General features: G+C 43.7%; 1 protein-coding gene across 3 annotated transcripts in view; it reads right to left on the bottom strand.

Moving 5' to 3' along the window:
* LOC140907008 (N-acetyllactosaminide beta-1,6-N-acetylglucosaminyl-transferase-like) overlaps positions 1 to 24,312 on the bottom strand; it is a 58,921-nt gene that overhangs the window by 7,978 nt on the left and 26,631 nt on the right. Inside the window, exons 3-5 of one of the 3 annotated variants that reach the window (XM_073332077.1) lie at positions 22,220 to 22,289; positions 19,528 to 20,684; positions 8,931 to 9,912 (exon numbers count right to left, since the gene is read on the bottom strand). In XM_073332077.1, coding sequence (XP_073188178.1) covers positions 9,827 to 9,912; positions 19,528 to 20,449 — 1,008 coding nt within the window. In that variant the 5' untranslated portion in view covers positions 20,450 to 20,684; positions 22,220 to 22,289 and the 3' untranslated portion in view covers positions 8,931 to 9,826. Of the gene's footprint in view, positions 1 to 8,930; positions 9,913 to 13,169; positions 18,241 to 19,527; positions 20,685 to 22,219; positions 22,290 to 24,312 lie in introns of those variants that run through there. The other 2 variants (XM_073332078.1, XM_073332075.1) reach the window with 2 other exon arrangements.

The raw sequence follows: 24,312 nt of genomic DNA on the forward strand, positions 1-24,312 counted from the left end.
CCCTAGAGTTCAATATGGGGAAGGAACCTTGACAGAGGGATACAAATAATCAGACTTATCCACCCTGCACTACCCTATCTCCAAATCCTTGCTGCACACTGATACATAAGAAGCCCGTGTAGACCTGGGCTCCACAGTGGATGGGGGGAGGGGGAAGGATATCTCTGGAATGGGCTCTTGAAATCCGGCTCCCCCTCCCTCTTCAGCTGCAAGCGATTCCTCTGTACCTGCCTAGGATGAGGAAGGCATTCCCCCTTACTTTTTGTGAATGGGGCTGGGTCCCAAAAGGGCAAATTCTGTTCTTGGAAGTGCAGCCACAACTGCCACTGACTTCAATAGCAATGTCACCAGAGTGTTCAAGGACAGAATTTGACTCCGAGACAATAAATATAAAAACTGTACCATGAAATGGAGCTTTTGCTGGTTTGACTGTGAAAATGGAATTGTAAAGGGGCAGGAGAATGTGATACATTGAGGAAAAAGTTCACCATAACATATGGCAATTTGTAACTTATGAAAAGATAAGGACATAGAAACATAAAAGATAAACATGCCTACATGACTGGAATAAACACACAGGCAATAAACAGGTTTAATATATAATATGTGGTTACTGGACTAGGTCAAACTTTGTTCCCTTCCTGGTCTCTGTGACTGCACCCTTCTCAGGCCTTATGGCTTCATCTATCCTGCAGTGGAATTCTGCGATTATCCCACTTTTAGGTCAGGCCCGGTGCTACAGCAGCCAGTGTATCAACCCAGAAGGTGAAACTGTGGTAATTAAATATGCATTGGGGCAGAAAAAGAGTAAGAATGACTCTTTAGCCTGATGGTGAAGGGACTCACCTGGGCAGTGGGAGACCCATGTTCCTGTTCCAATGCATATTTAAGTATTTATATACAATGGAACAGCTTCAACAGGAGAGGTTGAGAGGTCTTCCCCTGAATACCCCACAGCCCAGTAGTTAGTGCATTCTTATGGGAGGGGGAAGATCCACCTTCAGATCCCTGATCCAGATCAGGCAGAGGTAGGGTTGCCAACCCTCCAGGATTGTCCTGGAGTCTCCAGGAATTAAAGATTAATCTTTAATGAAAGATTATGTCATGTGATGAAACCTCCAGGAATACATCCAGCCAAAATTGGCAACCCTAGGCAGAGTGGGGAATTGAGCTGTAATCTCCTGACTTCCACATTTTGGGTAAGTGCTCTAACCACTAAGCTAAAACTTAAGAGGGTGTGCTACCACCACCAGGTCTTCCTTTGGCATTCTTTTGTATGGGGCCCAATCCAGTAGGCAGTTTCTGAAAACACCTACTAGATCAGGCCTCACACATGAGATAGGTAGTGGAAGGCCTAGTCTGAGGATCCCACTGGGGCTTGGTTGTGAGCTGTGACAAATGTGGCTGCGTGCATTTTCACTGATAGATTTTTAGATGCCTAGAGGATTTTACCAGCAGAAATTTAGACACCTACAAACTTACAGAGGAGATGAGCAGAGGCTTTACAGATCTACATATTGGATTTAGCCACTTAAAGTGGGTGGATTCAGCCCATGTACTAGCATTTCTTGGTGTTTTAACACTGTGAATGCTATCATATTTTGGATCCTTCCTGTTTGTAGAGACACTGGGCCAGATCCTCAGCTGTTGTAAACTGTCATCATTGTTTTCACAGTGGGGTTGAGGACCTGAGACATTCAAAGGTAAATCTTGGTAGACATGCTACACAATCATATGTAGAACTCATAAGATGATGGTGGGCACATAGCTTGGCTTGGTGGGGTGGAAAGGAAACGGAGTGGTTCAGCACATTGCTGATGGGATACAGAGCATTAGGAGGAGCGATTGAGTCTTTCTTTAAAAGCACGTGAGGTGGCTGCTAGAGCTGGCTGGAGAAAGCTAATGGGAGGAAAAGTGGAAATAAACTTGAGTGAAAAGTTTTGCAACTCCAGTCTTCCCTTCCTTGCCATGTTTTCATAAACTGTAGTCTGGTCAAATAATGATTATTATCTCAAAAGCTCCACCCTAGCACTTAGGAGTCCTGGGTTCAAGCCCCTGGTGTGCCACTGACTTCCTGTGTGACCTTCACTTATTCTCTCTGTTTTTCAGTTACCCATTTGTTAAATGGGGATAACAGTGCTTCACAACACCCCTGTGAAGTAGGCAAGATAAACACATTAAAGACTGGTTTCAGAGTAACAGCCGTGTTAGTCTGCCTTCCCAAAAAGAAAAGGAGTACTTGTGGCACCTTAGAGACTAACCAATTTATTCGAGCATGAGCTTTCGTGAGCTACAGCTCACTTCATCGGATGCATACCGTGGAAACTGCAGAAGACATTATACACACAGAAACCATGAAACAATACCTCCTCCCACCCCGCTGTCCTGCTGGTAATAGCTTATCTAAAGTGATCATCAAGTTGGGCCATTTCCAGCACAAATCCAGGTTTTCTCACCCTCCGCCCCCCCCACCTTGATTATCATACACATTGTGAAGAGAGTGGTCATTTTGGATGGGCTATTACCACCAGGAGAGTGAGTTTATGTGTGTATGGGGGTGGGGGGGGGTGAGAAAACCTGGATTTGTGCTGGAAATGGCCCACTTTGATTATCATGCACATTGTAGGGAGAGTGGTCACTTTAGATAAGCTATTACCAGCAGGAGAGTGAGTTTGTGTGGGGGGGGGGGCGGAGGGTGAGAAAACCTGGATTTGTGCTGGAAATGGCCCAACTTGATGATCACTTTAGATAAGCTATTACCAGCAGGACAGTGGGGTGGGAGGAGGTATTGTTTCATGGTCTCTGTGTGTATATAATGTCTTCTGCAGTTTCCACGGTATGCATCCGATGAAGTGAGCTGTAGCTCACGAAAGCTCATGCTCGAATAAATTGGTTAGTCTCTAAGGTGCCACAAGTACTCCTTTTCTTTTTATATTAAAGACTAAAAACTGATCAGCTGCTATAGTAATGGGAGTCAGAAAAGTACCCAAGATAGTTGCCATACACTGGTGTCTGGTATTCTCCTAAACTGTACTTAGGAGATACTTGTACTGTTGTGGGTTAAAATAGCATGACTTCCTCCTCTTGCTGGCTTGACTGAGTAAACAATGCTCTCCCACAGTTCTCATTTCTCCTTGGCTGGTATGGTGAGAGCTCTGCATCTGGTTTCAACCTGTGGTAACCAGTGTGAGTGGTGTTGGTGTTTGTGACAAGGCATGCTCCACTCTTAAAGACAAGCTGCACATCCAGCATTGCCTTGTTATTGTTCCTGCCCAGAACCAAGGCATTCTGCAGGTTGTAAGTCCCAGAGGGACAATGGGAATTTGAGGGTACAGAATTGAATCCATCTAATTCTCATATAGTTGTGTTGGCTCTGTTCTGCAAACATGAAAAAACGTATTGTCTCCAAAATAATGAGACATGACTCTAGGTGCGAAATCCTGGCCCCCTGAAATCAATGGTAAAACTCCCCTTGCCTTCACTGGGGTCAGGTTTTCACCTATGGCCTACAATTGGAATACGATGTCTATTTAAGTAAAAAGATGCCATTTTTATAAAGTCACTTCTCAAAGCAAATCCATACCTTAGGCACAGCTGTGACACTTGTTTTTCATTATGTTACCTATTAAACTACAAATTGTTCTAGTAAAATATTTGTTTTGGCATTGCGGTTATGTTCTCTGCTCACTTCCTTCTAGCATTCTTAGTAGTTTGAGGACAAGTGACATAATCTTGAAAGAAAAAAAATCCATTTGCAAATGGAAATAGGTCCTTAGTTTTATCAGGATTAGTATCATATGGGAATTTCCTGTCTGTGAAATCTTTAGCAAAAAGGGCCAAACCTGCAGTCTTTAAATTGGCAAAGCTTCCCCCCAAAATGGGACGATAACTCAAATGGGACTCTTGCATGCATAATGTCAGTTGAAATACACATTTTAAAGCCATCGATGGATGCTGTGTGTGTTCAGCACCTCTGAAATTCAGGCCAGTTCTGTGGGTGCCTAAACTATGGATTTAGGTGTCTCAGTTTGCATAGGCATTAATGGCTGTAGGGGTCAGGCTGTTGAGAACCTGGACCAATGCCTGAGAGCACAGGCACTACGGCACCCTCTGAAAGAGTGCAACCTACTCTCCTCTGTGCCAATCTGGAGTGTGTGGAGGAGGTGGAGAGGCAAGATCATACTCTCACACTTCTCTGTTCTCTCTGGGGAGATTCACATCGCTGTAAGCTTCATTCAGCCTGGTGACATCTTTTTGCTTGCTGAATGCAAGCTCTGGGACTGTCCTGAGCCCCTGTGTGTGGCTTCCCTGAACATACCTCTCATGTTTTATTATGACATATACTCCTCCCTGGACAGAAAATTGCTAAGTACTTATCAGTCCTGATCTTAGCGTGTCAGGATGGCGATGGCAGGCAGGAGCATGGGAGCCAGGGTCAGAAGTAGTATCAGCTGAGAGTCAAGAGGAGGGTCAGAGATAGTCAGGAATCAGGCCAAGGGCCAATACATGTTGCGGTTGTAGGGGTCAACAGGAAGTCAGAGACACATCAGTACCAGGAGTTCAGAAACAGGGCCATCATGGCAGCTGGCTAGGAATCCATATTGTTACTGGACACTTCTTGGTACACCCAAGGGGCTTATGTAGGATCAAGGAGCCAATCAGGAATTGCTAAAACAACTGTTAATCAGGTCATTCAAGGCAGGGCAGCCCATGGTGTACAACCTCTGTAAATTGTGGTCACAGAGCACAGCCATGTTATGGCTGGTGGCAAGCAGGGAACGTTGGTTTTTCTGGTAACCTTGCAGCCCCAGGTTCAAGTCCCCCTGATTCTTACATAATGTGCAACAGGTATACATCCTTTCAGCGTGTGAAACAAATGACTCAGAGGTAGATGACTGATATGAAGTCTCTGGACTAAAGTTCCAGCTGGTGTACATACCTCCTTCAACTTCAGTTTGTATCATCTGAGGATTTGGCTCTCTATGCCTGCACATTCATTTTAGTGTAATAATGTAAGTACATATAGCTATAAAACATTGCCCTCTGCTGGCTATAAAATTGGACCTGCTTAAGTGTTTATAAATTCTGCACAGGGAGGGTCTTATAGCAAGTAGAACAGCCCACTATGTATTCACTTTTTATTTTTTAGTCTCTCACAAACTGCAGTGATAACCTCATCATCTGTCCCTGTTCTACAAACAAATGACAGTTTTTTGCTTTAAATAGAATAAAATAAACTAGTTCAATTAAGAAGCAATTCACTGTATACTCTTGATCTTTTATAAATTTCACTTAATATTACTTGGCACTTAGTTAATGTTCCTTGTACAGTACCTAGAACAGGGGTGGGCAAACTGTGGCCCGTGGGCAGGACCTGGCACGCCAACCGTTTTAATCCAGCTCTCAAGCTCCTGCTTGGGAGTGGGGTCTGGGGCTTGCCCTGTTCCAGCACTCCAGCCAGCTAGCAGGGTCAGGGGCCACGCCATGCAACTCCCGGAAGCAGTAGCATGGCCCCCCTTCTGGCTTCTATGCATAGGGGCAGCCAGGGGCCTCCGCTCTGCATGCTGCCCCCGCCCCAAGCATCGCCCCTGCAGCTCCCATTGGCTGGGAACTGCAGCCAATGGGAGATGCAGGGGCGATGCCTGCGGATGGGGCAACGTGCAGAACCACCAAGCTGTACCTCGTGTAGGAGCTGGAGCAGAGCCATGCTACTGCTTCCGGGAGCTGCTTGAGGTAAGCACCACCCAGAGCCTGCACCGCTGAGCCTCTCCCCATGCCCCAACCCCCTGCCCCAGCCTTGAACCCCTCCTACTCTCCAAACCCCTCGCTCCCAGCCCAGAGCACCATCCTACACCCCAACTCCTGAGCCCCAGCCCAGAGCCTGCACCCCCAGCCAGAGCCCTCACCCCCCTCCACCCTGCATCCCACTCCCCAGCCCAGAGTCCCCTCCCAGACACTGAACAAATTCCCCTGAGGTCATTCCCAAGAGCCCAACTAAAATGTAGGCAATTGGGCAAAATGGAATCTTTGCACTTTGGAATGGGCAGGATTGTGCAGCTATATAAACATGATGACAACTCAGGGCCACATCTGACCCAAGAAGTATCCATATTGCAATGAATTTTCCCCTATGTCAAGTTTTATGGTTGCAGCTCCATTTCAGAAAGGACTTTACCTTTGCTTTTGATTTAATCCACACAGGTGAGAAAGGCAATCCCTCAGCAAGTACTGAAGTTAAGCAAAAGAAGAAATAATGTTGAGTTTAAAATGATAGTCACATCCTCAGCTGGTGTAAATTGGTGTCACTCAAATGACGTCAATGGAACCCCAACAATATGCACTTGTTGAAGTTCTGGCCTATTATAACTTTAGATGCTCTGAAAATGTTCCTGCTACAACAGTGTCCAACATCAAGGTCAAGTGTAAACAAATCTCCGTATCACAATGATGCTTGCTAAATATAAAGACCAACAAACAGAGCACAGCACAGTCCTGAAGCTTTACCATTCCTCCTGTCCTGCAAGAGGTCTGGGGTTGTGTTTTTTAACAAGAATTCATTGTTTGTTAGTGGAAGTCACCTTGCGTGATAAATGGGATTTTAAATCTATAGGACTTTGCTATGGGAATAATGTGTGTAAATATGAGTTAAGAAGGCAATGTGATTCTTGTGGAGAGATCGGGGGCGGGGGGGGAGATCTCTTGGGGGAAGATCTGGGTGGGCGGGGTTAAGGGATACAACCTTTGTGTATGCAAAGAATCAGACCTACCCACCCTGCACCACCCCATCTCCAAATCCTTGCAGGACACTGATGCATAGGGAGCTCCTGTAGAACCGGGATCCACCTTGTGCAGGGGGCTTTTATCTCTGGAGTAGGCTCTTAGAATCCTGCTCCCCCTTCCACTGCAAGAGATTCCGCTGTACGTGCCTATGATGGGAAAGGCATTCCCCTTTACTTTTCTGAATGGGACTGAATCGCAAAAGGGCAAATTTTGCTCTTCGGAATGCAGATACAACTGCCATTGACTTCAAAAGCAGTGGCACCAGAGTGTTGTGGCCAGAATTTGGCGCCAGGATAAGATATATAAAAACTCTACCATAAAAAGGAGCTTTAGTTGGTTTGACTATGAAAGTGGAGTTGTAAAGGGGCAGGAGAGGTGACAAACTGAATGAAGAAGAGAAGGCAAAGCTAATCACATGGAAACAGGTAATAAAAGAAATATGTCTACTGGATTGAAATGAACTCAAAGGCAATAAACAGATTTAGAAAGTAATATCTGGTTACAGGGCTAGCTGCATCTCTGACCCCTTTCCTGGCTTCTCTGACTATACCCTTCTCAGATGTCAGACATCTTGCCTTCACCTCTCCCGGAGTGAAATTCTGCAGTTCTCCGGCTCTTAAACCGGTCCCTGGGGTACAGTACCCTGTGTATTGACCATGTTTACCCAGCAGGTCCGACTGTAGTCAGTACATGTGGTTCTTCCCTTTAGGGGACTGTGACCAGCAGCGAACAGAATGACCCAAAATAGCCTTCTTAAAACAAAATGTTGTTGAATGTTTGTAATAGGAACAAAACACAGCACAAGAGATTTAAACCACCACCACCAACAACAAAAGATTTACATGCATATCTTTCTTATACATCCTCCTCAAGAGTAGCCTGCTTTGTTTACATTCCCCCAGCCTTCTTCAAAGCAGGCTCTGAGGACCCTGTGTCAAAAATTTGTCTCTCTACCTGAGGAAGTTTGTGTCTCTGTAAACCTTCCCAAGTCTTTTGATTCTGTCTCCCCCCCGCCCCCACCTCCCATCCCCCACCATGCACATGTGCACACATACCTTCACAAGGGACCCAGTGGGGAAAAGCTGTCTGGCAGGCCCAGCAAGGGGCTGAGTCATGGCTCCAAAATGCATTGTCTCTTAAATGTTTGCAGCAAAGTATAGATCTGTATCTGTGTCCCCTTTCCTGGGCTCCTTTTCTGACAATCCTGCTATTGAATTAACTCAATATGTGCATACAGTAAACATCAGAATAACTTGGTCAAGATACAATATTCATAAATTATTGCAGGCAGCTCCAAATCTGGCATGATAGGGAACTTCATTAAAATGGCAGTATTTGGCAATTGTCATGCAGTTTCCCTGTTGTGATTTCAAAAAAACAAAAAGCATGTCTGTGTAAAACGAGGAAGAAAAGGGTGTAACACATGCACACAATACAAAAAGTGTGGCCTCAATCCAGCAAAGTACTTAAATATGTGAAAAGAACAGGAGTACCTGTGGCACCTTAGAGATTAACAAAGTTATTAGAGCATAAGCTTTCATGGGCTTATTCTCTAATAACTTCGTTAGTCTCTAAGGTGCCACAAGTACTCCTGTTCTGTTTGCGGATACAGACTAACACGGCTGCTACTCTGAAACCTGAAATATGTGAGTAATGTTGAGCATGTCAGTAAAGTAAATGGGATATTCATGTACTTAAATCTTTTGACAGGTTTCAGAGTAGCAGCCGTGTTAGTCTGTATCCGCAAAAAGAACAGGAGTACTTGTGGCACCTTAGAGACTAACAAAGTTACTAGAGAATAAGCTTTTGTGAGTTACAGCTCACTTCCTTCCCCACTCTGAACTCTAGGGTACAGATGTGGGGACCTGCATGAAAGACCCCCTAAGCTTATTCTTACCATCTTAGGTTAAAAACTTCCTCAAGGTACAAACTTTGCCTTGTCCTTGAACCCTATGCTGCCACCACCAAGCGTGTTAAACAAAGAACCAGGGAAAGAGCCCACTTGGAGACGTCTTCCCCCCCAAAATATCCCCCCAAGCCCTACACCCCCTTTCCGATGAAGTGAGCTGTAGCTCACGAAAGCTTATGCTCAAATAAATTGGTTAGTCTCTAAGGTGCCACAAGTCCTCCTTTTCTTTTTGCGAATACAGACTAACACGCCTGTTACTCTGAAACCTGTAACTGGCTAGTACACCTCAGAATTGCTCATATTCCTCTGTGACCCATGGCTGAGGGTATGTCTACAGTGGAGCTGGATGTGTACCAGAAGTGAAAGCAGAAGTGTAGCCATGGCATTGTGGGCAGCAGTATGGGCTAACTGCTTGAGTAGGTACCAAAGGTTTCAGATGGGATAGTGTGCAAGTGGCTAGCTCATCCCACCGCTAACACAATTGTGGCTACGCTTTATCCCAGATGTATCTACCCACGCTGGGAATTATACCTGCAGCTCTAGTATAGACATATTCTGAGGGAGACATGACTTCAGAGCCAATGGCAGTATGGCTATCATTCAGATGTGATGCTGTCACTTGGAGGGAAGGAAACTGTAGTGGAGTGCTGATAGAACTTTTGCCTATTGGGTGAGGGAATCCATTGCTTTGGACCACCGCATAAGCTTTCACATGTTCTCTCTTGGGTGAGACATCCACATTTATGCTGTTTTTCTGATTTTTGTTTCACCATTCAGTCCTACAGTCAGACTATTGCCATCAAAATCAGATAGACATACACACTCTCATATTTCTTGGTAGTCTAACACTATGGTGGCAAACTGTGAATGCTACCATATTTTGGATCCTTCCTGTTCCTAGAGGCACTGGGTCAAATCTTCAGCTGTTGAAGTGATGCCAATTTACATTGGTTTCACAATAGGCTAAGGACCTGAGAAAATGTGGGGTGAGTCTAATATTTCACACTCACGTAGACATGATATGAAATCATATGTAGAATTCGTAAGATGATGGTGGGCACACAGCTTGACTTGATGGGGCGGAAAGGAAACAGGGTAGTTCAGCATATTGCTGATGGGATACAGAGCCTTTCACTTCTAGATCAGGACAGAAGCATTAGGAGGAGAGATTGATTCTTTCTTTAAAAACACATGAAGAAGTTGATAGATCTGGCTGGAAAAAGCTGATAAAAATGGAAACAAATTTTAGTGAATCTTTTTTTTTACAACATCCATTTCCCCTTTTTTTGCCACATTTCCTGACTGGCTGCAGTGGGCATCATTTCAAAAATCAGCTTTTGGTAATAGTAATGAGGACTGATGGTCTAGTGGTTAGGGAAGTAGCTTAGGAGACTGTGATGGTGCTAAGCAGAAAACTGCTTAGCCAACCCTCTGTTACTCCAGCTCCAATTAAGGGAGGTGAATTGGAGCTGGGTAGATCACCTGGCCCTGATTGGGGAAGCTGGAACAGCTGCAGCCTCATCAGGCTGGGGCTGGATAAGAGCCCAGGGGAAGGAAGCCAGGGAGAGGAGCTGGAAAGAGGGAAGCTGCATTAGAGGAAAGTGAGTAAGTCCCTCTTGCCTGCTGGTAGACTGTAAGAAGGGGAAATGTGTACAGTGGAAAGGGGTGGGAGCACAGCCTGTAAATAAAAGCACTAGGTGAGCACAGCACCAAGGTCTCTGTGACTTTCTCAGCCCAGTGGGGGCAGGAGCTAGGAGGTCCCTGCAGAGACCCCATTACAGAGACCTAGATTCAAGTCCTTGCTCTACCAGACATCCTGTGTGAGTTTGGGTGAGTTGCTTAATCTCCCTCTATGCTTCCATTTCCCATTTGTAATATTTGGATAATAGTACTTCCCTACTTCACTGTGGAGTTGGGAAGATTAAAGACAATAAATACTCTAAACTGTACTTAAACAGCCTCTGTGCTATGTGGCCAGCGGTTCAAATAGCAGGTTCCCCTCCTCCTGCTGGCTTGGCTGAGAAAGCTGTGCTCTCCCACAGTTCCCACCTCTCCTTGGGTAGTGTCATGTGGGCTCCTCAGCCTGTTTCAAGGTATTGCAGCCACTGTGTATGGGATTGGTGTTTGTAACAAGGCATGCTGGCCCTCTTAAGGACAAGCTGCACATACATGACTGTCCTATTATTGTTTCAGCTGAGAGCTAGGGGGGTTATAGTTCCCAATAGGGTTGCTGCTTGGCCAGTTTTTAACTAGCCTGGTCAATTTTGTCATGCCTTTCTGGTGGAAATGTGCCTTTTTCCCCCCCTATGACACCAATGCTTTCTCTGTAAACTCTAGTGTACCCATGCAGTGGTAGCTGTGCAGCATGTAACTTGCAGAGCATGGCCAGCTTGGTGCCTGGGTCCTGTCCTGTGTGCCAGGAGTCAGACATGGCATCCCTATTGCCAGAGGGACCATGGGAATTAGGGGGTACAGCAAGGTATACTGGGAAAGGAGGCAGAGATACACATTTATTCTTTTTTTCCTCTTGTGAGGATGAGGTCTGTGATGAGCGGTGGTGGTGGTGTCTCCTGGGGGAAATGACTGCAGGAACTGGAATTATGAACTGTCTCCCTGGTGAGGAACATGGAAGGAGCCTGTGTGGTGACTGGCTATTGGACAGTGGGGCAAAAAAGGAATGTATGGACAGGACTACATGGGATTGTTGATTAGGGTAGGGAATCTTAAAGGAGGAGCAAGTGAGGGAGGGGCCTTGGGCAAGATGATGTGGATGGGAATTCATCTAGCTGCTCATGTGAGAATATAAGAATGGCCAAACTGGGTCAGATGAATGGTCCATCTAGCCCAATATCCTGTCTTCCAACACTGGCCTTTCTGCCTTTCTTGGGGAGCTCAAGGCCAGAGCTTCTGGCTGAGATTGGGGGGAATTCCTCTGTGTTTTCTGCAGCAAGGGGCCTTAAGAGATGGGGAGAAGATTACTTAGGAGGTTTGATTCTTTTGAATTTCTACAGGAATCTGGCAGGGGCAGAGATTTGGTTAAATTAACATACCTGTGAGGGAAATTGAGGCAGTTTTCGCATGCAGACAAGGCAAGCCACTGCAGTGATGTCTTATAAATAAATACTATCAACAACCCCACTAAGATGCATAGTAACAGGCCAAGTGGTGCCACTTTAATGCTCTCTACATGTCAGTTAGGGTAGTTGGTGGAATGTGGCATTTACAAGTAATCTGTAAAATATTGAATTACTGTGCTATGTCTGCAAAAGGTTAAATATGTGTCCATATGTCTCTTAAAATAGATGCATACAAAAAAGTGTTGTGCCCGTTTCCTAGGGATGGGGCTAGGTAACACTTAGACCCTGACTAATTTGGAGTATGCTCAGGAACACCTGGAAGGACTGTGGATAGCCACCTGGTTCATGACATGCATGGTCTAGCTGCCCGAGTATGTACTCGGGGTCCCAGGTGAGCTTGTCATGGCTTCACTGCTATTGTTACTCAGACTACCTAGATCAAAGCTAACTCAGGTATGTCTACATGTGCTGCACTGACTCATCAAATTGCAGTGTAGATGTATCCTTGATTTGGAGGGGCTAGAAGAAGTTTAGTTCTGCCTGTGTGTGCTGGAGTTGTTACTTGCAGTGTCCCAATAAATCCCTTGGTTTCTATAAGCAAGAATTACAACTGGTGGCAGTGGCTTCAAGATGGCAAAAGCACTTTTGCCTGAGAAGAAATTTCATGCAGATGAAACTGGAATCTGAGTACTGAGCATACTTTGAGCTGTTGGTCTCTGCAAATGAGTGGATGACTTGGAAAGCAGCATAACACCTAGCAATGTTCTTAAATGGTGATGCTGAATCTTATTACCAGTAGCTTCCCAGTGGGGATCATGGGTATTGCAGACAGTTATGCAAACACTTATATGACCACTATGAGGGGAACTGGCCCTTTTGAAATCCCAGAAGGAATGGCAAGCCAGGAGGTGTCAGGAAGGAGAACCCCTACAGAGTTACTTGTGTGCATTAAGAAGATAGTTTGAGTGAAGCAGAATGTGCTGTGCCAAATCTGGAACTGGCAATGCAAAGAGGGGTCTATTCCCAGCCATGAGAGAGTTTGTGTGAAAAGTCAGTTTATAAACAGTGGAACAAGGGACTTTCGTAACCTTCTGGTGAAGGAGGAAAACATACTAGATAAACTTATGGAACATATAGGCAGAATTTAAAAAGTGAAAGTAGAAATTGAGGTTTCCCTAAAGGTACCTGCTGTTAATTCCCAGGCCCAGGGTGACTTCTTTAGACCAGATGCAGCACTGCAAAGAAGTATTACTAGGGAAGTTGCTAAAAAATTGGAGAGGCCCATGTGCAAGCTATTTGCAGGTGTCCCATGGGTCAGATGAGAGAGGTTGTCTCCACCATCTGCAAATGTCATCTGGCCTGGGATCCACTCGGGAAACAAAGGCCACTGGGGATGAAATTGCCCAAGTAGAGGGAAGCCACACCAGGGAAACTAGAAGTTGTTGATGCAGCAGGGTCACCATCAGCAACTATTGGAATGGCCCATGTGAAGAGTTACTCAGATACCTGGTACTGTGTGTCTGGAGTAGACATCAGTGACTGAAAAACCACAATGCCATTTGATTCAGGATCTCAAATAAGGGAAGGAGGGGGCACAACCCTTGGAAGGGGAGGGCTTAGAGCTGCCTCTACCATGCTGAAAAAGTGACAAATGAAATGCTCCCTGTGGTGGCTCAGGATAAAGTTGTGAAGTCAGGTCATCATGCAATAATATCCCTAAAGGTAAAGGCTGCTGCATTGAATCTATAAATATCTATTCAGGATTGCTGTTCAGCAGGACTCTGTTTCAAGCTGGACCAGAGCAGGAGTTCTGGATAAGAGCAATTGCCTTACTGACCACAAGGTGCAATTAGTGGAAAAATAAGATTGCGTGGACACTGTCCAGTGTAACTGGTGCCTTGAAGCCTCTCACTGCAGCAGAAGTCAACAGCAGTGAAGCAGCCGAGTCAGTAGGAGAGCTAGGGGTTGACTTGACAGAAGCATCCATCGAAGGCAACAAAGGGAAGCAACTAAACAGCTACTCTTACAGAATGCTGGTATGTTCTCCATGAATGTGTCTAGCTGTCTGGGTTTACATAACACTGCCCTCTACTGGATATGAAATCATCAGACTGAATACATCCAATGAAGTGAGCTGTAGCTCATGAAAGCTTAATGTTCAAATAAATTTGTTAGTCTCTAAAGTGCTACAAGTCCTCCTTTTCTTTTTGTGAATACAGACTAACACGGCTGCTACTCTGAAACCAGACCTATTCAAGTAATTTGTGAGTTCCACACAGTGAGTATCGTACAACAAGTAGCATGTACCACTCTGAAATTGGCCACTTCTGCCTTTTTGTGTTTAGTCTTATAAACAGCAATGATGACATTCTGATCTATCCCTATACAAACAAATTACAGATTTTTCTCTTTTAAGAGTTGTCTGGCAGGTAAAAAAGAATAAACTAAACTACTTCAACTTGTAGAACTTTCATTGTATCACCAGCAGGAGAGTGAATTTGTGTGGGGGGGTGGAGGGTGAGAAAACCTGGATTTGTGCTGGAAATGGCCCACCTGATCACTTTAGATAAGCTATTACCAGCAGGACAGTGGGGTGGGAGTAGGTATTGTTTCATATTCTCTGTGTATATATAAAGCCTGCTGCAGTTTCCACGATATGCATCTGAGGAAGTGAGCTGTAGCTCACGAAAGCTTATGCTCTAATAAATTGGTTAGTCTCTAAGGTGCCACAAGTCCTCCTTTTCTTTTTGCGAATACAGACTAACACGGCTGTTACTCTGAAACCAATCTTTTTCAAAGTGTCACTTAATGTTACTTAGCACTTAGTGTTAGTTAAAATGTTTAAGGAACTGAACAAACTTCACGTCAACCATGTGAGTCAGGTAGGCACTGTTGGGCAGACTTTTAAAATTCGGGTGCCTAAAGTTAGGTGTCCCAATTTAAAAATTCAGGGCTTGATGTTGCACTATTTTCTTCCTCATGCAGTCATTTGAACTATGACAACTGGATGTGAAATGCTGTTATGCAGACGTAAATGACCCCACAAGGAACAAAGCAGTGGAAAAGCTGACCTTTTGGCCATTAAATTGTATTTTATATATGAGGAAATGAAGAAAGTGAACTTCACTATCTCTAGGGCTGGCTGAAAATAAACATTCTGTTCCATGAAATATTTCCAGGTTTAACTATTTTTGTTCTGGGGAGGGAGACAGACACACACACACACCCCTCTACCAACAGCCAGTAGTTAGAGCACTGCCTTGATGTGGGAAACTCAGGTTCATGTCCCTGCTCTTTACAAGCTGAGTCTCCAGGTGAGTGCCCTGACCACCAGCCTATGGTCTCTCCAGTTGTGACCATAAATTCAACTGTGGAAAATTTTCAGTTTTGATAAATGAACGTTTTCTGACAGTCAAAAAATTTCAGACGAGCTCTAATTACTGCTTATGAAAGGAACTCCATTGAACTGATAGGGGATACTGCTTATTTACACTGATGTAAGTGAGACTAGAATTTGGCCCTACGCATCTTATTCATGAGTGTTCCTTAGTGTAGCAGAGAATGAGGGAAACAAAGCAGTAATGTACCCCCAGAGGTCTTGAAGAGGGACTTATGAGATCCATGTTTCAGCAACTAGGACACAGTCCTCTCTATAGGAATTTGCCCAGCTGTGATATTTTGACCTACATCTATTTGAAGTTATTGAGCATTTCCTTTTGCACAGCTTTCCTCTCTCCCCAAGCATTACCTGTTGCAAACATGCATGGGTGACTATCATGAGTTCCATCCAGTTGACCTAATCTACATGTTCTGCTGAGGAATACAGCTGCATATACTGACTGATATAGCTGAGGAAAGTCGTCCCACTAGGCCAGAGCAGGTAAAAAGTTCCCCTGGTCTCATTCCCAAGAGCCAACTGCAATGTGAGTAGTATGGCAAAGAGGAATCTTTGCTCCTTGGAATGGGCAGGATTGTGCAGCTAAAAAGGCTGACTAGAGTTCATGGCCAGATCTGGGCCAAGCTGTTTCCTTAATGCAGTAACTCATTTCACTACAAGATGACCTTTTCTCCCATTCTTCAATGCTTACACACAATTCATTGTTACAGGTCACTCACATTAAAATATAATGGTGTCTTTGTGCTGAATTGTTTTAGCCTTTAAAAAACATACATCCCATGGATACTTTTAAGACCTGATTCTCCATTGCCTTGTAATTGTGTGCAGTCACTTCCACCTGTGCAAAGTGAGTTTAAACTGCAATTCTGATTAGATAGCAATACATTTTGAATGCACTTTTCGCAACTGTAATGACTACTCAAGGTGAACCTAGTGTCATTGACTACACCATCAAAAACTCTGTTCGATTTGTCTTGTTAAGAGGTAATCTTCTGCATTTTAGTATCAGCTGAACACCAGGGTATTCAGGAAATGTCTTCCCCTATGCACAGCATTATACAATTGGTGCATTGGGAAGGGGGGGTTACTTATAACTATATGCAAAAAGTGACACCTAAGATAGCAGGAAAAATATTTTAATTATTTTTCCCCTCCCTCATGTAACTTCCTTTGTACGCACTTAACAGCGCTTTGTGGACAGTCAATAGTCAGCTTCACTGTGCAGGGATGTATTGAGATCAGCATTTGTGCAGGCACTTAGGGTCGTCGTCCTCTCATATACAGACATCAGAGCTCAATGTCTGGGTCCTGTAACCAGAGGATGGCCTCTCTATCAAAGGAGGGGAGGTGTTGTAAACCACCTCCAGATGTTGGGTTGGGCACACTTCCAGCACAAGTTACTATTTGTGACGCTGCCCCAGAGTCACACCATGGGGAGAAACCAGGCCAAGCCAGTGCATAGTTGCAGCCACTCTGGATGAGCCAGGAAGTATCCTGTTGATCACTGAACCAGGGTCAGGCTTAAGTAGACAACTTTTGAGTGCCTTCACTCAACTTAGTAATATCTTCATGTAGTTTTGCATGTGTGTAATAAAAGATATCCTGGAGCAATTCATACAGTGCCAAATTAATTCCTGTGCAGAAGCCCAGCACAAGGTTTGGGTACCATTGCAGTCCCTCCTAAGCTTCAAAACAGGGCTTAAAGAGAGTCTGAAGAGGTGAATAGGTCTTGTACTGGCTCTCTGCACAGAAGCAATATCACCCACAATTTTCCTTGCCATCAGTGTGGTTGAATTGTTGTATAGTGTAAGTCTGAGACAAAAAGTGGCTTCACCGGTCACACTACTTTATGCTTGTTGAAAATCAAACTTGTGCAGCAGGGTGGGGTGGCGGGGGATGGAAGTCAAAAGAGAAACCCCACGTACTGCAATAGGCTTAGTTAGCTGAATCTGACCCTCGTGAGCAACAGGGGTCAAAATCATAGAGGTGAAGGGGGAGAGAGAGAGTAAGTACCAGAGAGGGGTAGTAAGGAATCACAACAAGCTGATGGATTGACATCTACTATTCATTTTACTATTGCCCCAGAAACTGATCTAGCATTTATGCCGTTACTGGGGGAGATAGTACCTGAAGCAGAGTGGAAACAGCCAGACTAATCACACAAGATCCTGATGCAGGAAAGTGATAACTTGAGAAAGAGTGCTGGGGTTACAAGTAGGGGGCAGTTGCTGCAACTAAAGCTAATGCCTGTGGTGACTTTGGCACATTTGTAAGTCAAAATAAATATTGGTCAACGACACGCTGCTATTCCCCCAACCCCCTCCATTAAGACTTTACATTGCAGGTATTTGTGTCACATCATTCTGATTAACAGCAGAACAGCCATCCAGCCAAAGAGAAAAGATTTGGAGGATGAGATAAGAGTTTTCCAAATACCAGGCCCTGAGGGTGGAAGGAGGAATGAACTAAAGTAATAAGGCCCATCTACATTACAAGCTTAACCATGACAGTATGCTGTTGTCTGGCTTGGTCAGAGGCATTATTTTTAGTATATATTATGTTTATTACAGTAGTTGGCCAGGGCCAAACCAAGAATGGGTGCCCATTGTGCTAGGCTCTCTCCAAACACACAGTAACAGAGTCCCTGCCCTTCCGTGTTCTACCATGGTTTTGGATTTGTAGTGTGGACAGGACATTATTACAGAACCTTGTTAGAGAAACATGTAAGATCATTACCTAGACTGTAGTGTTAGGCTATAGATATGCAGGCCTGTCTGTAAAGGCCTATACTCTAAGAATGTAGGTGTATTCTTATCACTTAGCTAGTTATAGAGGTATAAAAGAAAGAATTAAAATCACTGTCTGCCGGCGTAAGGGCCTTCTCTTACCGTGACAGTCAGAGGCCCTGTTCTTAGCTTAAGGCCTTTGGCTAAGCAGCGGAGGCAGCCATAAGCTGGGAAGCGAACGGTCACATCCTTACATTCCAAACTAGTCACATTGAAATAAGGTGCTATTGGGCTGTTAGGAATACAACCCTGTCCTGATAAGGCGTATCGCCTCCAGAGAAAGGGAAGTGCCTAGAAGATGTAAAAGGAAACTTTAGTTTGATAGCATCCTGTTCGGTAAGAACTCACATCAATAGACACAGCTGGGAAACTCTTATGTCTTTATAGATGTAGTTGTGAAATCCTCCCTTCTGTATTGTTTTGTCATTATAGTTCCCTCTTTGCTATTGTTTATCTGCATGGTCTCTGTCTGGTTCTGTAATTGTTTCTGTCTGCTGTATAATTAATTTTTGCTGGGTGTAAACTAATTAAGGCGGTGGGATATAATTGGTTAACCAATCATGTTACAATATGTTAGGATTGGTTAAGGTATAGCTAAGCAGAATTCAAGTTTTACTATATAGTCTGCAGTCAATCAGGAAGTAAGGTGGGGATGGGAACAGGGGATGGGCGTGGGGAAATTGGAATCATGTTTTGCTAATGGGGGGGAATGGGAACAGGGATACAGGTAAGGCTTTGTGGCTTCAGAGTTGGGAAGGGGGACACTAAGGAAGGAAACTGGAATCATGCTTGTTGGAAGTTCATCCCAATAAACATTGAATTGTTTGCACCTTTGGACTTCGGGTATTGTTGCTCTCTGTTCATGCGAGAAGGACCAGGGAAGTAAGCGGGTGAAGGAATAAGCCCCTAACATGTAACATGATTCCTTTAATACAGTTCTGTAACCATGTTGTCCCATCTACACTACAAACAAAAAGAGTGATAGAAAACAGTTTCCCCTCACAGTAACAGGCATCAGTGATTGACAAGAATGGGGAAAAAAAAAAACCCACAAAAAAAAGACCATTACTTAATTTGCTTATTGCCAGAAAACTGCCTTCCCCCCACAAAAGAGTGAGGAGCATTTTGCAAACCTGTGTTTAGGTAATCTGATGTTAGAATCAAATTTAGGCCCCTAATTTGCTATCAGATATGCACAGCAGTACACTTAATGCCTGCATAGAGGCCCTACTGAAGCCAATGAGGTCTGCCTACACTGATCCAATTGCAGGATGGGGGCAATGATTATGATTAATAAGTGACTAGGATATGTACTTAATGAAATATGTTTTATATTGGCTTCATCTCTAACATGTGAGCCATCCCAATTAACATTGCTTCCTTCTTTTTATACATAACACACACCTTTATATAAATCATCTATTTACGACTGCCTAGAAGTAAAGTTCTCGCCCCCCATTTATAATTAAATAATAGAAAATAAAACGATCCACTTTGTTTGCCGTACAGTAGACCTGTTAGGCAGAAGGATTACATAGGTTAATAGAGAGTACATAGTGGGAGAAAAGTCATACATACCTGGTATCGAATTGAGTGTCACCCAGAAATGTTCATCTGGACTATAGGTGTCCTTGGACCATGCAAGTAAATCAATGGCACGCTGGTCTCTGAGAACAAACTCGGTAAAGTCCCTTGTGACCGCAATATAAGCAGAGCCAAAGTAGATGATCAGATTGTGTGGAGGTGGTGCTTTTCGTACAAAGGTCCGCAGCATGAAAGAAGTGAAACTATATATTTGTTCCCTGTGGATATATTTGGTCCTTCTGAGAATATGGGCAGGAGGCAGACGTCCAGGAGTGATGTTTTTCCCTTTAAATTTTTTCAGATACTGAACTATTTCCTTGTTGGTTTTCAAGGGGAAATCTTGTCCACATGTGTTGAGCAGGTACTTCCACCGAACTCCTGATTCCAGCAGGTCTTTCATGCAGTTCAAATCTGCCTGAAGTCTGGATATTCCAGCATATACCACTAGCTCCATTTTAGAGGCAAGAAAAGCATTGGGAAAACAGTTCAATAACTTCTCCACATCTTGCTTAAACTGAGCAGTTGCTTTCCTATCCACATGGATACAGTAAACGTTTTGGGGCATATAAATAGCCCTGAAAAGTCTTTCAAAAGTATCAAGTTCCTTATGAAGGGTTATGATATAAGCCAAAGGAAAGGCAGCTTCTTCTGCCGAGAGAGGGCTGGTTATATAGTGATTTTGAATTAAGTATTTGGTGCAACTGGTTCTCCCAAATGACATTTTTAATGTGTTTTCTTGTACAAAAAATGCCTTCTCTTTAATAAGTGCATTACAGGCTTCTGCTAAGATAGAACTCCCTGAGAGGTTCAACTTCTGAAGGTTTTTTTGCTCAGGTGAACTAATAGTATAAAGAACTAATGAAACTGAAATACTAAGAACAAGCACAACAAGAAAGCAAAATATCCGTGAATTCATTGTTACTTTTAAAAAGTTTTCCCCGCTTAAAATATTGTAAAAAGAACAGAGTACAAAACATAAATCATCCACCAACTCGCTCTATCGGCTGCCTCCGTACAGAGCTGAAGAGGATGTTGTTCATTCTGATGCTTGCTATGTGACTATTTCCTTTACTGTCCTTAACATCTGTAACCATCATCTTGATGAAAAGGGTCTCAATGGGCTTGTAGATTGAAAACTCTTGTACTGCATTCTAAGATTTAAACAGATATAATTCCAGTTAGTGGTTTGGTAAAGAGAATACAGGTTTAAACATTTTGGAATGCCCATGTCTGATCACCATTTACCCACTGACTTTTTTTTTTTTAGAAACTTCTCTATCATTTCCGTATCATAACCATCATCCACACAGACTACAAGTGTCAATAATTAATTTGCACTCCTGTTAGCAGAATCAGCAGAGGCTGCCAGCAACTGAATAGAGACTGGGAGTGGCTGGGTCATTACACAAATTGAATCTATTTCCCCATGTTTAGTATCCTCACACCTTCTTGTCAACTGTCTGAAATGGGCCATCTTGATTATCACTACAAAAGTTTTTTTTCCTCCTGCTGATAATACCTCATCTTAACTAATTAGCCTCTCTCAGTTTGTATGGCAACTTCCAACTTATCTGTATGTCTATATCTATATCTATCTTACAATATGTTCCATTCTATGCATCTGATTAAGTGAGCTGTAGCTCATGAAAGCTTATGCTCTAATAAATTTGTTAGTCTCTAAGGTGCCACAAGTACTCCTGTTCTTTTTGTGGATACAGACTAACACAGCTGCTACTCTGAAATCTGATCCCTAGAAGTGGCTGTTCAAGGTTAGAAATATTTGTGGAACAATTGGGGGAGAGTTTATCTATTCTGTGCTCAAATAAAGGACTTAGTTATAGCAAATAAAGGCTGTCTCTACAGCTGCTGGTCTGGCACTTTTCATGAGCATTTAATCCGCTCCATTAAAGCAGTTATTAACATTGCTGCTACCTCTGCAATGGGGAGAGCAAGCATGCTTCTTTTGGCTCCTCAGTGGAGTTTGCTTTTTGAGAACCACCCTGGGCCTTGTGGTCTCTTGGTTTTCCGATTGTACTTTAGAGCTGCCCAGAAAACAGAATTCCCTCCTATGGAAATTGTTGAATTTTTAAAAAATAATTGTCCTGAAATGGGACAAAAAGGAGAAGATTTGAAATTTTTCACAAGAGGAAAATTTTTAAAATAATTAGTTTTGGGGGAACCAAAACAGAATTTGTAGTTTACTTCCTAGCTTCTCGGGGAGTCAGGTTGACAAGGTAGGCAGGGAGCCAGGGGACCTGGGCAGCCCATCAGGCCAGCTTCCAGAGAGCTGCAGGTCCCAGGAGCCTTGCAACTCATCAGACCGGCTGCCAGGGAGCTGTGTTTTCATGAACATTTCAATTTCATGGATCCAATATTGTCTAATGAAAAATTTTGACTGTACTTTGCTTTAATCTTCACTGGTAGCATGAAGAAATGTTCTACTGTAATCCAAGTCCAATGTGGTATGTTACACCTGGATGTGACATTATATGCGACAAGTAGTGAAGGAACAAAAACTCTTCAACACAGTGTCCACTAAAGTCTTATTCTTAGCTGTCTCTCTGCTGTTCCCCAGGTTCTCATCAGTCACCCTTAACAACTCCATCTGTTCCTCCACCTTGTCTCTCTTGCAACTCCAAGCCAGTAATAACCAGACCACCCAAAAAGAAGAAAACCACAAGCCTACCTGGATGAGAGAGCATACAGACACGCACCCTGGCACAATGCAGCAGGGATCCACCAACACTCCAAACAAACTGGAGGAAAGATAAAACAGCACATCAGTGAAAATGCCAGCTCAGGCCACGTGATCCAATAATAGTTACAAATAATCCAGATGTCAGGTCTTCTCAAGGCTAGAAAACACCATTTAAACAAATATCAGAGACCAGACAAAACATTTCCTGCTCTGCTGCCATCTCGATACACCTTTGTGCTTCAGGAAAGTAATTTCCTAACGAGAGGTGGTAGTTTTTGTTATTTGTGAATTCCTAATAGACCCAGAGATTTAAACAAAAAAGAGAGCAACTAAGTGACCCCTTTAGTTGCTAGCCAAGCACATTTTGTAAAGCAAGCATTCCTGTTACAGAGGCACACACTCGCTCTCTCTCTGAATAGCCACAGCATTTACAATAGTGATGTGTGCTTATCTTAGTACAGATCTGTACAAACAACCCACCATCAGACATTGCAGTGCAAACAGAACTGTGTCATCTAACTCATCCTCCAGTAGTACTCCGGCTTTAGGGAAAGTAGGCTATTGCAACCTTTTTTTCATTTAAAGTTAATTTAGTGATGTTATATTACACCATTGAGGGTTCGTCTCTGATGCCTACAGTCTCAAGTTCAACAGAGTTAACTCTGCTTGTTTTAGATCTAGAGTCATAGGAACACATGAAACCGTGAGCAAGTAACACAACCATAAGAACAAGGTCCACTATCTTTTATCAGTTTTATTAAAGTTACTAACAAAGTTACAAATATCACAGCATATACAGCTCCTAAATATATCCATGAACCAGTTAGAACTACAGACGTACTCACATCCTCCTAGATAGGGTTAGAGTCTGCTGGCTCTCTCATAGATTGACCATCAGTAAAGGGATGGTTCCTGCTGGAGTTCTCCCATAGGAAGCTCAATTTTCCTGCTCTGGGCACCCCTTTTTATAATGTGATTCTGCCTATACCTACATTCTGCTCATGCACATGAAAGTGTCAGTGCTCTTTTTCCTTATTGGTCTGATGTCCCCTAGAAACATAAGGGATCCTGATTTCGATCAATCACGTAGGTTCTCTTTATTCTCATCAGCACTGATGCACAACTTGCATCCTGTGCTTAAGACAATGTTGGAGACAGATGTGCCTCTAGAGCATTTTTATTATTTAAAACATTAAAATGAATCTTCTGGCTAATTTTTCACAATATTACCACTTGGTACCTCTTTTCCGATAATCTTAGGACATCAGGTTATTCTTCAGGCACTTTCTTATGCCAGAATTTCTTGTTTTCAAAGCCTAAAATAGCTAAGCTGAAATTTTGCAGGCCTCATCCTACAGGTCTTGCATTTCAGCCTTTCTTACTTAGATAGCTAATACATGATTCCCTCTAAATACTGATCAATCTTAGACTTCTATAATCCTACAACTTAACTCTATTCAACATGCAATGATTAAATATTACATTATATTAATTAATCATAACATCACACAATAAATGGATAATAAACTAAAATCACTGGCTACACTGTAATTAAAAACCAGTTATCATAGAGCAGTATTTCTCAACTGTGGCCACCAGGGGCTTTTCTTGCTGCCACAGGCTCCTGGGCAGTGATTAGGGGCAGGGAGGGAAGCAGCAGCCCTTTCCCCAGGGCTACCAGCAGGGGTTGGGCCCTGCCCCTCTCTGGAGCCAGAAATGCTAGAGGAGCAGGCAGCCCGTGTGAGTTCCCCACCTTCCTAGGGCCGGTGGAGCTTGGACTTCTGGCTTTAGCCCTGGGGTGGCGGATGGCAGGCTACAGCCATGGGGTGGTGGGCTCTTCAGTCCTGCATCTTAAATCTCCATCTGACGCAGAACCGCGTTCAGAAGCACAGGCTCCTGGACCCAGCTGGCGGGGGCGGGGATAGTTTTTGGGTCTGAGCTGGGGGAGCTTGTTAACATAATTCCAAACACAGAAGAGAAATCCTCACCCCATGTCAGGCTGGTTCTGGCTAGTTTAATAGGTTGATTAGCTTGTGCTGTCACTAATTATTGCTACACCCTTTCAGCCTAAAATAGCAGAA

The sequence above is a fragment of the Lepidochelys kempii genome, chromosome 2 (genome assembly GCF_965140265.1).
Source record: "Lepidochelys kempii isolate rLepKem1 chromosome 2, rLepKem1.hap2, whole genome shotgun sequence".
Lineage (NCBI taxonomy): Eukaryota > Metazoa > Chordata > Testudines > Cheloniidae > Lepidochelys > Lepidochelys kempii.